The 17,075-nt window shown below is 44.6% G+C and overlaps 1 protein-coding gene across 3 annotated transcripts; it reads right to left on the bottom strand.

The window, feature by feature from the left end:
* Positions 1-695: 695 nt before the first annotated feature.
* LOC140191156 (uncharacterized) lies at positions 696-14,715 on the bottom strand. 3 transcript variants are annotated; one of them, XM_072248284.1, is made up of 6 exons: positions 14,635-14,715; positions 10,417-10,696; positions 7,313-7,401; positions 3,431-3,570; positions 2,589-2,782; positions 696-1,548 (listed from the first exon to the last, which is right to left on the bottom strand). In XM_072248284.1, the coding sequence occupies exons 2-6, from the start codon at positions 10,674-10,676 to the stop codon at positions 1,422-1,424; spliced, it is 810 nt and encodes a 269-aa protein (XP_072104385.1). In that variant the 5' UTR covers positions 10,677-10,696; positions 14,635-14,715; the 3' UTR covers positions 696-1,421. The 3 variants fall into 3 exon arrangements, with proteins under 3 accessions (XP_072104385.1, XP_072104386.1, XP_072104387.1); XM_072248285.1 differs by having other exon boundaries at positions 14,631-14,705; XM_072248286.1 differs by lacking the exon at positions 2,589-2,782.
* Between the last annotated feature and the right edge of the window lie 2,360 nt (positions 14,716-17,075).

Genomic DNA, 17,075 nt, shown 5'->3' on the forward strand with positions numbered 1-17,075 from the left:
GAGACAGCGACATCCGTGCACCGAGTGAGGGCCCTGAGGGCAGTGTGCGGGCTCCCGAGGGGACCGACACACAGCAGCTTCCACAGAGAACAGTCAGCTCGATTCCACTTAGTCTGTCAGCAGTCTTGACTGACGGACCAATGTTGGTCCGGGCACCAGTGAACATCCTGTTAGAGGTGTGGAGAGGCAGATACATGGGACAGTTAAGAGACTCTTAAAGAGGGATATGGATGATAGAAAAATGGAGGCTATGTAGGAGGGAAGGGTTAGGTTGACCCTAGAGTAGGATCAAGTGTTGACAACGTTGTGGGCCAAAAGGCCTGTACTGTGCTGTAATGTTCTAGGTTCTATGTGCTACACTCCATGACCACTTCATGAATCACACCTGTACACCTGCACGTTAATGCAAATATGTAATCAGCGAATCATGTGGCAGCAACTCAATGCATAACAGAATTCAGACATGGTCAAGAGGTTTGGTTGTTTAGACCAAACGTTAGAATGATGAATAAATGTGATCTAAGTGTCTTTGACCTTGGAATGATTGCTGCTGCCAGACAGGGTGGTTTGAATATCTCAGACACTGCTGATCTCCTGCAATTTTCACGCACAACAGCCGCTAGAGTTTACAGTGAATGGTGTGAAAAACAAAAAAAAATCCAGTGAGCCACAGTTCTGTGGGTGAAAATGCATTTTTAATGAGAAAAGTCAGAGGAGAATGGCCAGACTGGTTCAGTAACAGTAACTCAAATAGCTACATGTTAAACAGTGGTGTGCAAAAGAGCATCTCTGAACCCAGCATATTGAACCTTGAAGTGGATGGACTTCAGCACCATGAACATCCACTCAGCACCTATTTTATTAGTTACTGAAGGTACCTAATACAGTAGCCACTGTGTCTGTGTTCAATGTTCTATAACACAGGGTGGGGCACCACATGGGCCATGGTGCTTTTGTTCAGCCATTTCCTTCAGGGCAGCTATGGAAAGGCAATTAGGGCAGGAGATTCATGGCAGGAGTTTCAGGGCAGGAGTTTCAGGGCAGGAGATTCAGGGCATGAGATTCAGGGCAGGAGTTTCAGGGCAGGAGTTTCAGGGCATGAGATTCAGGGCAGGAGTTTCAGGGCAGGAGTTTCAGGGTAGGAGATTCAGGGCAGGAGATTCAGGACAGGAGTTTCAGTGCGGGAGATTCAGGGCAGGAGATTCAGGGCAGAAGTTGCAGGTCAGGAGTTTCTGGGCATGAATTTCAGGGCAGGAGTTTCAGGGCAGGAGATTTTGGGCAGGAGATTCAGGGCAGGAGTTTCAGGGCAGGAGTTTCAGGGCAGGAGTTTCAGGGCAGGAGATTCAGGGCAGGAGATTCAGGGCAGGAGTTTCAGAGCAGTAGTTTCAGGGCAGCTATGGAAAGGCAATAGGTGCTGATCGCTAAACATCATATAAAGGAAAAGAGGAAAGTGACTGTTCATCATCCATCACCAACAGATCTGACAGTGAGGTACGCACTCTGGAGAAAACTTTCCTTTGTCCATTTTTATCGATAGGGATAACCAACCTGCAACAGAAGGACAGACCAGTGAGGATGGCGGTAACCGGTGTGCAGGAGCAAGCGTACAGTACATCAGAATCGGAATCAGGTTCATTATCACTGACATATATCGTGAAGTTTAAACACACGAGATTTGCAGATGCTGTCAATTCAGAGTAACACTAACAAATTGCTGGAGGAACCCAAGCAGCATCTGTGGAAGGGAATAATCAGTCGACATTTCGGGCATTTTGGCCTGAAAGGTTAACTGGTTATTCCTTTCCACAGATGTTGTCCTGAATCTTGTTGTTTTGCAGCAGCAGTATAATGTAATACCTAATAAAAATAAGAAATATATATTAAAAATTAAATTAAATCAGTCATGCAGGAAGAGAGCATTAGGGGTAGTGAGGTAGTGTTTTTGTGTTGGACATAAGAATGGGGGTGGGGGGAATCTCATTGAAAACTACAAGAGTATTGAAAGGCCTAGATGGTGTGACATGCAGAGGATTTTTCCAATAGTGAGAGAGTCTAGGACCAGAGTGCACAGCCTCAGAATAAAAAGCCCCTTCAAAACAGAGAATATGAGGAATTTCTTTAGCCAGAGAGCGATGAATCTGTAGAATTCATTGGCACAGACGGCTGTGGAGGCCAATTCATTGAGTATATTTAAAGCTGAGATTGATAGGATCTTGACTGGTAAGGTGTCAAAGATTATGGGGAGAAGGTGGGAGTATGGGCTTGAGAGGGGTAATAAATCATGGTGAAGCAGACTCGAGGGGCAAAATAGCCTGGTTCTGCTCCTGTGTCTTATGGAATTATGTGCAACTAGTGTAAGTGTTGTTGTGGGACTGAAGGACTTCTTTCTGTGTTGGGTAACTTTTCCATTTCTGAGCACAGGTCACCAGATTGAAACCCTGGCTGCTTTTCCATTTTCCCAAAGCTCTGTGGTGTGACGGGTCCTCTCAGCCTTTCCCAATTCTGTTCCAGACTTCCAGTACCCTAGTTCTTTAAATTGTTCCAGTGTGCTCAACATTCCCAATCCCTTCCCAGCTTCTGGGAATTACCTAAAGACCAGGTGCTTTTCCTGTTTGACTGTCCTAATGATATCGCTCCTGATACATTCTGCATAGACATATATGGCTCTCTGGACATCTGAACTGATAATGATGAAATTTAGGAGAACATCTACAGCAGGCGGCAGGTCATAGAAGGTTCCAGTAAAAATGCCCGGGCCCGTGAGAGCAGATATCACCTGAACCTGAAAATGACACAGTAATTTTCAGAATTAATTTATTGATCCAACAGTCTTCATATGCTGTAAACGAGCCAAACATCCAGATGGTTCCGTGAATGGTGTGGTTAACTCCAAGTGTACCATAACCATTTGTGGTACACAGAATCAAATTCTCTCCACCAAATGTCTGCGCTCTGGGATCAAGTCCCACTCTAGAACCTTGAGCTCCAAGCTTCAAGGGATTGTCTCAGAAACACTTCCGAGATTCAGAAACCACTTCTCACAGTACAGAGCCAGGCCCTTTAGCCCATCTAGCCAATACTGAACTACTAGCATATAGAGCATAGGACAATAGAGCACAATACAGGCCCTTCAGCCATGATGTTGGGCTGACCTTCTAACATACTGTAAGATCAATGTAACCCTTCCCTCCTATATAACCCTCCATTTTTCTATCATCTATGCATCTTCTTAATAACCTTACCAACTTGCACAGCATCTGTGGACGCCAAAACTCTGTTTCTCCACATTGCTAAGAATCCTGCCATTAATCTTGTACCCTGCCGTCAGGTTCAACCTTCCAAAGTGTATCACTTAGCACTTTTTTTGCACTGAAAGCCACCTGCCACTTTCACGGAAGAGTCACCAAAGGATCTGCAGAGATAGACTCACTGAGTAGGCAGGGGACTGAGGCAGACTGGTGGGAGGAGGTGTGACATTGGCCAGCAGCTGGTTGTATTGTTTGACGTGAGCAGGAGAGACGCAGCGGAGAACACTAGGTAGTCCCCACACCTGGGAGGAGCTGCGGGCACCTGTGGGTTTCAACAATAAAAATGACAGTTAGGGAGCCATGGATCCTCAGTACCGTGAGCACTGCGCCCAAGGTTCAAACACACAAAGCACATGGGCTGGACAACGTAACGATTATCTGAAATTTCTCAAGAATAAGATGTATTAGATTGATTGCGAGGATGTGGCAGGTGCACATGTGGCCACTTGATAGCGCGGTGAATCAGTTGGATCTCCTGCTTACGGAGGGCTCTTTGGCGCGGGCTTTGTAGTGCCCATGTTTTCAACACAGCCGGCCTGATTTGTTGTTCGCACACTAAAGTTGCCCAGCGTGTACAGTGGTTAACATGACTCAGCAAAAACACTTCATCCTATAGCTCAGTTGTCATTATTGCTCCACGCATACGTAACACCCGCCCTCCCGGTACCCTGAGGATAGTCTGACAAAGTGGAGTTAGTTTCTGTTTGGCACAGGGAGCGACTGTGATCTGTCTGCAGGTGATGAAGGAAGATCTGACTGTAACTGTTAGAACTGGATAGGTGTGTATCCAGTAACCAGAGGGTCGTAGGGCAAGAGCAGGAGGAGGGACAAGCTGGATCACTCTAACCAACTGCTAGTGCAGATACAAGAGGCCATATAGCTTCTTTCCGCACTGTAGGATCCCATGGAGGTACAATTCTGCAGTGAAGTCGTCTATTGATCAAGGCCATCGTTTATCATAGAGTCATAGAGCACTAGAGCATAGAACAGTGTTATGGTCTAAACAGCCCTTCAGCCCATCTAGTCCATGCCTAGTCCCATCGACCTGAAACTGGACCACCCTCCATACACCGCCCGTCCATGTACTTATTCAAGTTTCTCTTTCACGTTGCAATTGAACCACATCCACCAGTTCCGATGGCAGCTCTTTCCACGTTTGCCCCACCTCTGAGTGAAAAGGTTTTTCCTCAGGTTCTCCTTAAATAGAAACATAGAAACATAGAAAACCTACAGCACAATACAGGCCCTTCGGCCCACAATGCTGCGCCGAACATGTACTTACATTAGAAATTACCTAGGGTTGCCCATAGCCTCTATTTTCCTAAGCTCCATGTACCTGTTCAGGAGTCTCTTTAAAGACCCTATCGTATCCGCCTCCAGCAGCCCAATCCATGCACTCACCACTCTGTGTAAAAAACTTACCCCTGACATCTCCTCTGTACCTACTTCCAAGCACCTTAAAACTGTGCCCTCTCATGCTAGCCATGGGAAAAAGCCTCTGACTGTCCACGTGATCAATGCCTCTCATCATCTTATACACCTCTTTCAAGTCACCTCTCATCCTCCACTGTCCCAAGGAGAAAAGGCCGAGTTCACTCAATCTATTCTCATAAGGCATGCTCCCCAATCCACACAACATCCTTGTAAATCTCCTCTGCACCCTTTCTACAATTTCCACATCCTTCCTGTAGTGAGGTGACCAGAACTGAGCATAGTACTTCAAGTGAGGTCTGACCAGGCTCCTATATAGCTGTAACATTACCTCTTGGCTCTTAAACTCAATCCCACGATTAAGGAAGGCCAATACACCGTATGTCTTCTTAACCACAGAGTCAACCTGCACAGCAGCTTTGAGTGTCCTATGGACCCCAAGATCCCTCTGATCCTCCACACTGCCTAGAGTCTTACCATTAATACTATATTCTGCCATCATATTTGACCTACCAAAATGAACCACCTCACACTTATCTGGGTTGAACTCCATCTGCCACTTCTCAGCTCAGTTTTGCATCCTATCAATGACCCACTGTAACCTCTGACAGCCCTCCACACTATCCACAACACCCCCAACCTTTGTGTCATCAGAAAACTTACTAACCCATCCCTCCATTTCCTCATCCAGGTCATTTTTAAAAATCACAAAGGGTAAGGGTCCCGGAACAGATCCCTGAGGCACTCCACTGGTGACCGACCTCCATGCAGAATATGACCCGTCTACAACCACTCTTTGCCTTCTGTGGGCAAGCCAATTCTGGATCCACAAATCAGGATCCCCTTGGATCCCATGCCTCCTTACTTTCTCAATAAGCCTGGCATGGGGTACCTTATCAAATGCCTTGCTGAAATCCATATACGCTACATCTACAGCTTTACCTTCATCAACGTGTTTAGTCACATCCTCAAAAAATTCAATCAGACTCGTAAGGTATAACTGTCTTTGACAAAGCCATGCTGACTATTCCTAATCATATTATGCCTCTCCGAATGTTCATAAATCCTGCCTCTCAGACTCTTTTCCATCAACTTACCAACCAATCACTGAAGCAAGAATATTTTACCTTTCACCCTTAATCTCTGACCTCTAGTTCTAGTCTCACTCAACCTCAGCAAAAAAAAAGTCAACTTGCATTTACCCATGTCTACATCTCATCCTTTTGTACACCTTATCAAATCTCCCATCTTCTCCTGTGCTCCAGGGAAGAAAGTCCTACCCTGTTCAACCTTTCTGTATAACTCAGATCCTCAAGTCCTGGCAACGTACATGTAAATTTTCTCTGCACTCTTTCCATCTCATTGATACCTTTTCTTTAGGTGGGTGAACAGAACTGCATACAATACTCTAAATTTGTCTTCTTATACGACTTCAACATAATACCCCAATTCCTGTACTCAATACTTTGATTTATAGGTAGTAGGCAATATACCTTCTTTTTATAAATACAGCTCTGTGGTGATAAAAGTCCTGATCAATTTTTTCTATATATTGTAAGGTTGGCTTGGAGTTGGGTAGTGGGAGGATGGAGGTGGGGTGGTAACTAACTTTATACAATTCTACTATGGGTGCTTTTCCTTAATTGTTATGAACTGTACATTTGATATGTTTGTTTTGCACTGTATAAACCTCTATTTTACTGGGGTTTTTTTGTTGTCGCATTGTAGAAACTTATAAAAATTAATTTAAAGAGTACTTTGATTTATGAAGGTCAAAGTGCTGAAAGCTTTCTTTAAGATCCTGCCTACCTGAGATGTCACTTTCAAAGAACCGTGGATCCGTATTTCCAGGTTTCCGGAGGTAAACAAAATAGAACAATAACAATATTGAATCAACACACACAAAATGCTGGTGGAACGCAGCCGGCCAGGCAGCATCTATAGGAAGTACAGTCAACATTTCGGGCCGAGACCCTTCGTCAGGACTACCGGAAAAAAGAGATAGTAAGAGATTTGAAAGTGGGAGGAGGAGACCCAAAATGATAGGAGAAGACAGGAGGGAGAGGGATGAAGCCAAGAGCTGGGACGTTGATTGGCAAAAGGGATACAGAGCTGGAGAAGGGGGAGTATCATAGGACGGAAGTCTTGGAAGCAAAAAAGGGGGAGGGGAGCATCAGAGGAAGATGGAGAACAGGCAAGGAGTTATTGTGAGAAGGAAAGAGAGGAAAAAAATAATAAATAATAAATTAGGGATGGGGTAAGAATGGGAGGAGGGGCATTAATGGAAGTTAGAGAAATCAGTGTTCATGCCATCAGGTTGGAGGCTACCTAGGCGGAATATAAGGTGGTGTTCCTCCAACCTAGGCGTGGCTTCATCTCGGACAATGTTGAATGAAGTGTTACAGTACAGTGAAAGTGCAGTGCAGGTGAGTAGTAAGGTATAAGGCCATGATAAGGTGGTTTGTGTGCCGATGCCCACTGTTCCCAAGTAAGCTCGGACAGCGACCGTTACTGGACTGTGTGGTGTCTTGGTGAACACAATGCTCTCCACAGAGAGACCCCAGTTACTGCACCTGATACGTATCCAATGGCAGTGGAAACTGTCGGTAAGCTCAGATCGGGAAGAATTCTTTCAGGTGGAGTGAAATTAGTTAACCGGAACCTGCGAGACAGAAAATGCAGTGCAGTGCAATAACGATCACCAGAAAGGCAAACGATTCAAGTGTAATTGGTTCACTTTTGTGACTTGCACAGGCGGGACTTGCCGGGTGGATTAATTTTTCACCAAAAGTCACAGAGTCACACAGCATGAAAACAGACCTTTCCGCCCAACACATCTATGCTGACCAAAATGTCTCTCTCAGCTGTTTTTTTTTTTACCTGTGTTTGGCCCAATAAGTTTTCCTGTTTATGTAGCCGTCTAAATTTTTTTATGTTAATGTATCTGCCTCAAACAATTCCTCTGGCGGCTCATTCAATACACTGACCATCGTCTGCATGAAGCAGTTGCCCCTTGTGCTCCTATTAAATCTCAGCCCTCTCAGCTGAAACTCTTGTCCATAAGACCTAGAAGCAGAATTAGGACCATTCAGCCCATTGGGGCTGCTCTGCCATTCCACATTGGCTGATTTATTTTCCCTCTCAAGCCCCATTCTCCTGCCTTCTCCCTATAATCTTTGATACCCCTACTAATCAAGAACCTATGAACCTCCACTTTAAATATACAATGACTTGCGTGCATATCTATCTGTGACAATTAATTCCACAGATTCACCACCTCTCCACAGCTACCATATCTCGGCCTTTCAATATGTGATAGGTTTCGATGAGATTTCCCTCTATAGGTCTAGAGTGATCAAACACGCCTCATGTGTTAACCCTTTCATTCCCAGGATCATTTTTGTGAACCTTCTCTAGACCCTCTCCAATGTCAACACATCTTTTCTTAGATAAGCTTCTCACAATACTCCAAATGTGGTTTGACTAATGCCTTGCTGCCTAGTTCATTTATTTACCAATCTGTGCATTAACCTTATCTATGCCCTTGTAATTTTATACACCTCTATCAGATCACCCTTCAGTGGCCCTACTACACTTGGAGATATTTCATTCCTGCAATATCTCTGACCTTCATCCTGGCACCATAGGCAGCCATGTTTTCAGTTACCAAGTCTGCATTCCCCTCCCAAAATCCCTCTGCCTCTTCTTAACTCACTTTTAAAATCCTAAATCTTTGTTCATGTTTTTGATTTCCCGATTTTCATTTTGCATTAAGGTCTCAGATGTTTTTTAAAACACCCTTCATTTTTCACGATCAAGTTATTCTTGGGAAGGTCAGCACGTGCAACCTTTCTCCATTCGCCATTGAACTCGTGTAGCTTCTATTTCTGAATTACCAACTGAACTTCTGAACCATCATCAAAGACCCTCACCATCCAGGCTTTGCCATCTTCTCACTGCTGCCATCAGGCAGGAGGTACAGAAGCCTTAGGTCCCACACCACCAGGTTCAGAAACATTTATTACCGTACAAACATCAGGCTGCGGAACCCGTGTGGATAACTTCACTCACCACAATGCTGAACTGACTTCACAACCTATGGACTTACTTTTAAGGACTTTATAACTCACTTTCTCAGAATTACTTATTTTTAAATTTTATTTCAATTTGCCTTCCTTTGCACATTGGCTGTTAGTCATTCTTTGTTTATGTACAGTTTTTCATAAACTCTATTGTTTTTCTTTATTTTCCTGTCAATGCCTGCAAGAAAATGTAGCCCCTCTGGCCAGCCTTAGGGTCGCTCGGCTCACTGTCGTCTAGGGAAACAGCCCTCGTCCCCGCCAAACTGGGTAATCAGTTTCTGTGGATGCTGTGTGATGTACCCCACCCCCCTCCAAATACCAGATACGATTAAATGATTTACAGTTTATAGATATTATTGGAACTATATAATTAATAGAGAATAAAATATAAAAGGTGCCACATTTATCAAAGTTCAATCTCTTTGTGCACAAACAGTTGGAGCTCAGGACCCTTCTTCTTCACCTCAGACCACCTCGACCGGCCGCCTGGGACCAACAATGGTGGCCAACCAGACGCTCCACACGAGTCCGTCTCCGTCTCCTCTCCTTGCTGAACGCCCCGCTTGGGGTCCGACCCCGTTAGCAGACATCACAGCACCTGGTCCATCCTCTGTCTCTCTCTCCCGCCTTCTCCCCCAAAACTCCACGCATACAAAATCTTACAGACACACCAAAAGCATAACAACTATCCCAATTGGTTCATAACACCTTCTTATCAGTAACGTAATCCAAACAAACTACTAGCGGGAGGACTTTCTCAGCAGTTAACATAACAAAGAAGCCCTTTCAATTACAACATAACAAAGAAGCCATTTTAATTATACTACACAGTGACATTAAAAAAAGAAACCCCTTACAAAAATAAATCTCAAGGTTGTATATGGTGATCTACTCTCAGTGGCCACTTTATTAGGTACACCTACTCATTAATGCAAATATCTAATCATGTGACATCAACTTAATGTATAAAAGCATGCAGACATGGTCAAGAGGTTCAGTTGTTGTTCAGATCAAACATCACAATGGGGAAAAACTGTGATCTAGTGACCTTGTCTGTGGAATGATTGTTAGTGCCAAATGGGGTGTTTGAGTATCTCAGAAACTGCTGATCTCCTGGGATTTTCATGCATAACAGTCTCTGGAGTTTTCAGAGGATGGTGCAAAAAAACAGAAAAAACATCTGGTGAACGACTGTTCTGGGGGTGAAAACCATTTGTCAACGACAGAGGTCAGAAGAGAATGGCTAGACTGGCTCAAGCTAACAGGAAGGCAACAGCAAATCAAATAACCATGTGTTACAACAGTAGTGTGCAGGAGAGCATCTCTGAATGCACAACATGTTGAACCTTGAAGTGGGTGGACTACAGCAGCAGAATACCAGACCAGGTTCCACTCCTGAAGCCATCTTATTCTCTCCTGTCTTTAATAAAGTGGCCACTGAGTGTACACATACTTCGATAGTAAATTTATTTTTATCTCCTTTGTTCCTTTAAACCCAACTGCTAACTACTCTAGTGGGATTTGACATGGGCCTCTAGATTATTAGATTAGGATACTGGATTACAAGATAAGGAACAACCAATATTTTCTCTTACCCTTCTGCCTGCTGCTGGACCTGACGGAAAAGGCTCGGATACAGATTTTGTGGCAGTTCTGTCCTCAGCAGCCTGGCATACAGGTCCTCTAGAAGTCTCTGAAGTCCAGTTGCATCCAAGTATTTCCACAGCAGGTTTAACCTTCGTGCTACGCTCGGGTTGCTAGATTGTGGAACTGTGAGCCTCTCAAAAATCTGGCCAGACGTCTCCTTACTCTCAGCAATGCCTTTCATTCTCTGCAATTCACAGGGTCCAGTCATTGAAAATAATACTTAGTGACCTGTGGAGAAACAGTTTCTGCTTCAGATCAGGGATTGAGGATGGTTCTATCTCCACAAACACTGAACATTTGTAGCATTTTCTGGTTTTCACTTCGGCATCTGCAGTATTTTGTATTCCTCCTGTAGCCAGCAATACCTCAGGCTTAACTCAGTAAGGAATATCACTGGGGAAGGCAAAGAGGATCCTGTTCAGACAAATAGAACACTAGAAACAAGGGAACTGAAAGCAGAAACCGATGGGAATGTTCAGCAGGTCAAGTAGTATCTGCGGAGGGAGGATCAGTTAGTGTCTGAGGTCAGAGGACAGAAGTGTAGTTTAATGTTATGTGGGCAGTCCTGGAAACGAAGTTACAGAGAAACATCAGACAGAGGCAAAATACTCAGATGAGTCATTTCTTGTTTTGCTCGCTGAAATCTCCAGAGAAGTTGGTAAGGTATATTTCATGTACCACAGTGGCGGAAATCGCTGCTTTCCTTCTCTTTGTGACACAGAATATGTCCATTCAGCCCATCAGAACCATGTAGGCTCACGACGGAGGAATTACTTACTCTCCTCACTCTATTTTCTGTATCCCTGTAGTTCTGCCCCCCCCCCACACACACAAATATCAATGCTTCTTTGATTCTTTTGCTGCTATGGAGATTAATTCACAGCAGCCAATTAACCTGCCAGTGCAGCTTTGGGATGGGGAGGTAACTGGAGCACTCGAGGGAAACCAGAACACCCAGGGAAGGCAGAGCACCTGAAAGACTGAGAGCATGTACCAATAAACTCAGCTTCTAGCCTGCTGTTATATAACTATTGAATAGTTCTCCAGCATGATAAAATGGACTCTTAATCTCACAGTCGTTATGACTTTGCACCTTAGTGTCTACCTGAACTTTCTCTATAACTGTAACACTGTATTGGTTTCCATTGTATTACTTCAATGCACTGTTGTAATGAATTGATTTGTGTGAATAGAATGCAATTTTCTCAGTATATGTGACAATTAAAATTCAAATAGTATTTCCACACCATTAGGTACAGTTTCAATCCCACAGGATAACTAACAATTCATGAAAGATAAAAATAGAAAAAAAACTACCGCTTTATTTCTCTCGTTTATTTCTCAGAAACATTAGAGAGTCCAGCTCAGAGTAAGAAAGGAATTCGGTGATGGATGGTACCACTAGGTGGTGCTGCCTCCACAGTCTGACTGGCGCTCCAGCACCGATAACCCTTCCCCCTCCAGCACTGATAACCCTTCACCCTCCCTGGGCTTGCACTGAGAAACTGAGATCAGACTCTGTCTGGAAAGCACCACAGGAAGTCATCACTAAATATAAAATTTTTCACAGTTGTATAATAGCAAGGGATACTTCAGAATCAATATCAGGTTCATTATCGTCTGCATATGTTGTGAATATATTTTTGTTTTTGTACAAGGCAATATATAAAATATACTATAATTTACAGGAAGAAATATATTAAAAAAACAAGCAGTGCAAAAAAAATACAGCGAGGCAGTGTTTCGTGGGTTCATGGACGTGGAGAAATCTGGAGGCGAAGAAGCTGTTCCTAAAACGTTGCGTGTGTGTCTTCAGGCTCCAGTAGGTCCGCCCCTGTGGTAGTAATGAGAAGGCTTGTCCCGGATGGTGAGGGTTCTTTATGATGGATGCCAGCTTTCTGAGGCACCGTCGTTTGAAAAATGTCAATTGAGTCATTTGTTTAAAAGATAATGACTTGTGCTTCAAGTGTGATACCACCCAGTTTAGTCACTGGAACATCTTTCTGTGTCAAGGGCAGAAATTGTTGATGGCCACACTGAAGCAGAAGAGACAAAAGAAATGTTTGAAGTGTTGTGCGTGCTCAGCTCCTTGCTCTACTCGCATTACACGTAAGACTGTGGGACTAAGCATAGCTCTCATGTCATCGCGTTATGTTTGTTAATGACACCACTGTCATTGACCGATTCAAAGGTGGCGCCGAATCAGCAGATCGGAGGGAGATTGAACATCTGGCTGAGTGGTGCCACTACAACTTCTTACTCAATGTCAGCAAGACCAAGGAGCTGATTATTGATTTCAAGAGGAGGAACCCGGGGGTTCATGAGCCAGTCCTCATCGGAGAATCAGAGGTGGAGAGGGTCAGCAACTTTAAACTCCGTGGCGTTTCAAAGGACATGTCCTGGGCTCAGCACATAAATGCAATTAGAAGGAAGCCTGGCAGTTTGCAAAGATTCGGTATGGCATCAAATGAAATCTCCATAGAAGTGTGGGGGAGAGCATATTGACTGGCTGCGTCACAGCCTGGTACATTACTGAACACCAATGCTCTGAACGGAAAATCCTACAAGAAGTAGCGGATACAGCCCAGTGCGTCGCGAGTAAAACCCTCCTCGCTTAAAGAAATCAGCGACCGTCACCAGGGATCCCCCACCGCCCAGGTCCTGCTCTCTTCTCGCTGCTGCCATCGGGAACAAGGTACAGGAGCCTCAAGATTCACACCACCAGCTTCAGGAACAGTTATTACCCCTTAGCCACCAGGCGCTTGCACCAGAGGGGTAATTTCACACAGCTTCCCTTGCCCCATCACCGAATTGTTCCCATTACACGTTCGAAGTCTCCTCATCTCATGTGCTCCGTATTTATTGCTTAGTTATTTCTAATGATCATTCTTTTTATTTTGTATTTACACAATTTGTAGTCTTATGCACACTGCTTGTCCGCCCTGTTGGGTGCGGTCTTTCATTGATTCTTTTATGGTTATTGGATTTACTGAAAACGAATCTCAGTGCTGTATATGGCAACATATATGTACTTTGATTATAAACTTACTTTGAACTTTGAATTGCTCTCTCCCCATACCCTAGGGTGCCTAGAAATGTATTTCTCTCCTTAAATATATTGTGTGTCTCTGCCCCACCCCCACCATCAACTTGTTTGTTTATCATTTCAACCCCAGACCCCCTCCTGAGACCATGTCCCGGCTTCTAGACCCCATTCTTTCCACAACCCGCCAAACTCGGCCAGAGCTTAGAACATTTCGATGAGATCTCCCCTTGCTCTTCTGAACTCAAGCCAGTTGAGATCTAGAGAAACCAGAAGCCGCAGATGCTGGAGTCTGGAGCAACACACAAAGATGCTGGAGAAACAGACAATCGACATCTCGGGTCTGAAAGATAGGGGACAACGGCTAATGTATCGAGACGGAGGGAAGGGGCGCAGTAGGAGCTGGCACGTGGATCCAGGTGATGAGGGGCGAAGGGCAGATGGAGGAAGGGTAGAGACAGAGGCTGAGAGGTGACACTGGAGTGCAGATGGTGGAATCTGATCGGAGAGGAAGGAGGAGCATTGAGGGAGGTGGGGAGGGCAGATGGGGACGGTGGGATGGGGTGGGGGGGAAGTGTATGGGCGATGGGCTGACGGAATGTGTGGAGCAGGGGAAGAAACAGGGTGGTGGGGGTTATCGACCCAGTCTGTCATTGTACAACAGTCCCATCATCCCAGTAGTCAGCCTGATAAATCTTCACTGTTCCCGCTGCACGGCCATTACTTATTAGGCGAGGAGGTCGAAGCTGCAGACTAATCTCCAGATGTGGTGTGTCCGACACCCAGTATCAATTAGTAGGACCTCTCTGGTAAGGGCTATTTCCAGATGTGGTGTGTCCGACACCCAGTACTGTATCAGTTAGTAGGACCTCTCTGGTAAGGGCTAGTTCCCCCAATGTCGCACACGCTCTCTAGGAAGACCTTGCCCACTTTCCCACGCCGCCCTGCAGCCTTCCGAGGTCATTGCGCCTCCAGCCACTCTCCCCTTCCCCCCCCCATCCCCGTTCCTTATTCATGGGGCATTAAAGCACCTTTCCTTCCTCAATCCGTTACCCCCTGACTCACAAGCACCCGTCGGTGTGCACTAGAAGCCTCTCGTAGTTAAATGGTTGAACGTACTTACTGGGCGGCCGGTCAGGGCCCGATTTTAACTCCCCTGAGCTGTTGGGGGAATCGCGGTAGCGCGTCCCTGGTAACGGGCGGTGTGAGTGGCAGGAAGCATGTGTAACCCGGAACTCGGCGCTCGTCGACAGCAGCCGGACCTGCTGACCCTGACCGCACCTTGCACAACGACCACACACCACATCCCCGTGACAAGACGAGTTACCATACTCCAACAGAAAATAGAATAAAGAGAACGAAAAGAAAAATAAATAAAGAAAGAATAGATAAAATGAGGTCGAGAAGAGATAGCAGATAGAAAAAGCATGCAACAAGGGCAAAGTTGGGATAATCATGGAATTTCAATACCCGAGTAGAATAGGAAAACCCGGTTGGTGTTGGATGCCAAGAGAGGGAATTTATAGAATGCCTACGAGATGGCTTTTAGAGCAGCTTGTGTTTGAGACCGCTCGGGGATAAACTATTCTGGATTGGCTGTTACGTCATGAACAGGATTTGATTAGGGAGTTTAAGGACCCTTGGGAAGCAGTGATCATAATATGATGGAACTCACCCTGCGATTTGAGAAGTTAGAAGCTAAAATCAGATGTATCAGCATTACAGTGGAGTAACGGGAGTTTCAGGGGCATGAGAGAAGAGATGACCAAAGTTGATTGGAAGGAGACACTAGAAGGGATGACGGCAGAACTGCAATGACTTGTGTTTCTGGGGAAAATTCAGTAAGTGCCTGAAAGATACATCCATAGATGAAGAAATCAATAAATAAGGCAAGATGACAAGAGAAGTCAAAGACAACATAAAAGCGAAAGAGAAACCAGATAATATAGCAAAATTAGTAGGAAGGTAGATGAGTGGGAAGCTTTTAAAAACCACCTGAAGGCAATAAAAAGTAAAGAGAGAAATGATTAAATATGAAAGGAAGCTAGCTGATAATACAAAAGAGGGTGCAAAAAGTTTTTTTTTCAGGTATATAAAGAGTAAAAGAGAGATGAGAGTGGATATTGGACCACTGGAAAATGACACTGGAGAGGAAACAATGGGGGAGAAGAACTAGCAGTATGCCAGAAATGCAAGTGTACCAGAGAGCAAAAGTGAGTGTCTTTGTTATTACTAAGGAAAAGGTGCTTGGGAGGCTGAACGGGCTGAAGGCAGATAAGTCACCTGGACCAGATGAACTGCTCTCCAGGGTTGTGAAAGAGGTAGCTGAAGAAATTATGGAGGCAGTAGTAATGATCTCTTAAGAATCACTAGATTCTTGAATGGTTCTGGAGGACTGGATAGTTGCAAATGTTATTCCACTCTTTAAGAAGGAAGTGAGGCAGAAGAAAGGATAGTATAGGCTAGTTATCCTGATTTTATTGATTGGAAAGATGTTGGAGTCCATTATTAAGGATGAGGATTCGGGGTTCTTGGCGACACATGATAAAATAGGCCAAAATCAGCATGGTTTTCTAAGGGGAAAACCTTGCCTGGCAAATCTGTCGGAATTCTTTGAGGAAATAACATGCAGGATAGACAAAGGAGAGTCAGTTGTTTACTCGAATTTTCAGAAGGTCTTTGACAAGGTGCTGCCCATGAGGCTGCTTAACAAAATAAGAGCCCATGGTATTTCAGGAAAGGTACTAGCATGAATAGAAGATTGGCTGACTGGCAGGAGGCAAAGAGTGGTAATAAAGGGGGCCTTTTCTGGTTGTCTGCTGGTGTCCAGCAGTGTACCGCAGGATTCTTTTCATGTTGATTGTCAATGATTTGGATGAAGGAATTGATGGCTATGTGACCAAGGCTGCAAACAATAGATACAAAGATAGCTGGAAGGGCAGGGAATGCTGAGGAAGCAGGATGTCTGCAGAAGAACTTAAACAGATTGGGGTCATAAGCAAAGAAGTTGCAGATGGAATATAATGTTAGGAAGAGCATGGTCATGTGGTTTGGCATAAGAAATAAAGGCATGGGCTATTAAAGGTTAATTTGCAGGTTTAGTCAGTGGTGAGGAAGGCAAATACAATGTTAGCATTCATTTCTGGAGGACTAGAATAAAAAAGCAAGGATGTAATACTGAGCCTTTATAAGAAATTGGTCAGACCACACTTGGAAGATTGTGAGCAGTTTTGGGCTGCTTGTCTAAGAAAAGATGTCCTGGCATTGGAAAGGGTCCAGGGGAGGTTCACAAGGATGATTCCAGGAATGAAAAGTTAACATATGAGGAGCTGTTTGATAGCTCTGGGTCTGTACTCCCTGGAGTTCAGAATAATGAGGGTGCATCTCATTGAAACCTATTGATAATTGAAAGGTCTGGATAGTATTGACATGAAGAGTATGTTTCCTGGAGTGGAGAAATCAAGGACCAGAGGGCACAGACTTAGAATTGAGGAATGTCCATTTAGAACAGAGATGAAAAGTTTCATTAGAAAGTCTGCAGAATTTGTTGCCACAGACAGATGT

Source organism: Mobula birostris, chromosome 32, assembly GCF_030028105.1.
Source record: "Mobula birostris isolate sMobBir1 chromosome 32, sMobBir1.hap1, whole genome shotgun sequence".
Lineage (NCBI taxonomy): Eukaryota > Metazoa > Chordata > Chondrichthyes > Myliobatiformes > Myliobatidae > Mobula > Mobula birostris.

Excerpts from the sequence above, each read along its gene's own strand:
- LOC140191156 (XM_072248284.1), bottom strand. The coding sequence starts at position 10,676 with ATGACTGGACCCTGTGAATTGCAGAGAATGAAAGGCATTGCTGAGAGT. Across the intron at positions 7,402-10,416 it reads GTCCAGCAGCAGGCAGAAGG|GTTCCGGTTAACTAATTTCA; the intron begins GTAAGAGAAAAT and ends TCTGTCTCGCAG. Across the intron at positions 3,571-7,312 it reads TGCCATTGGATACGTATCAG|GTGCCCGCAGCTCCTCCCAG; the intron begins GTGCAGTAACTG and ends TGAAACCCACAG.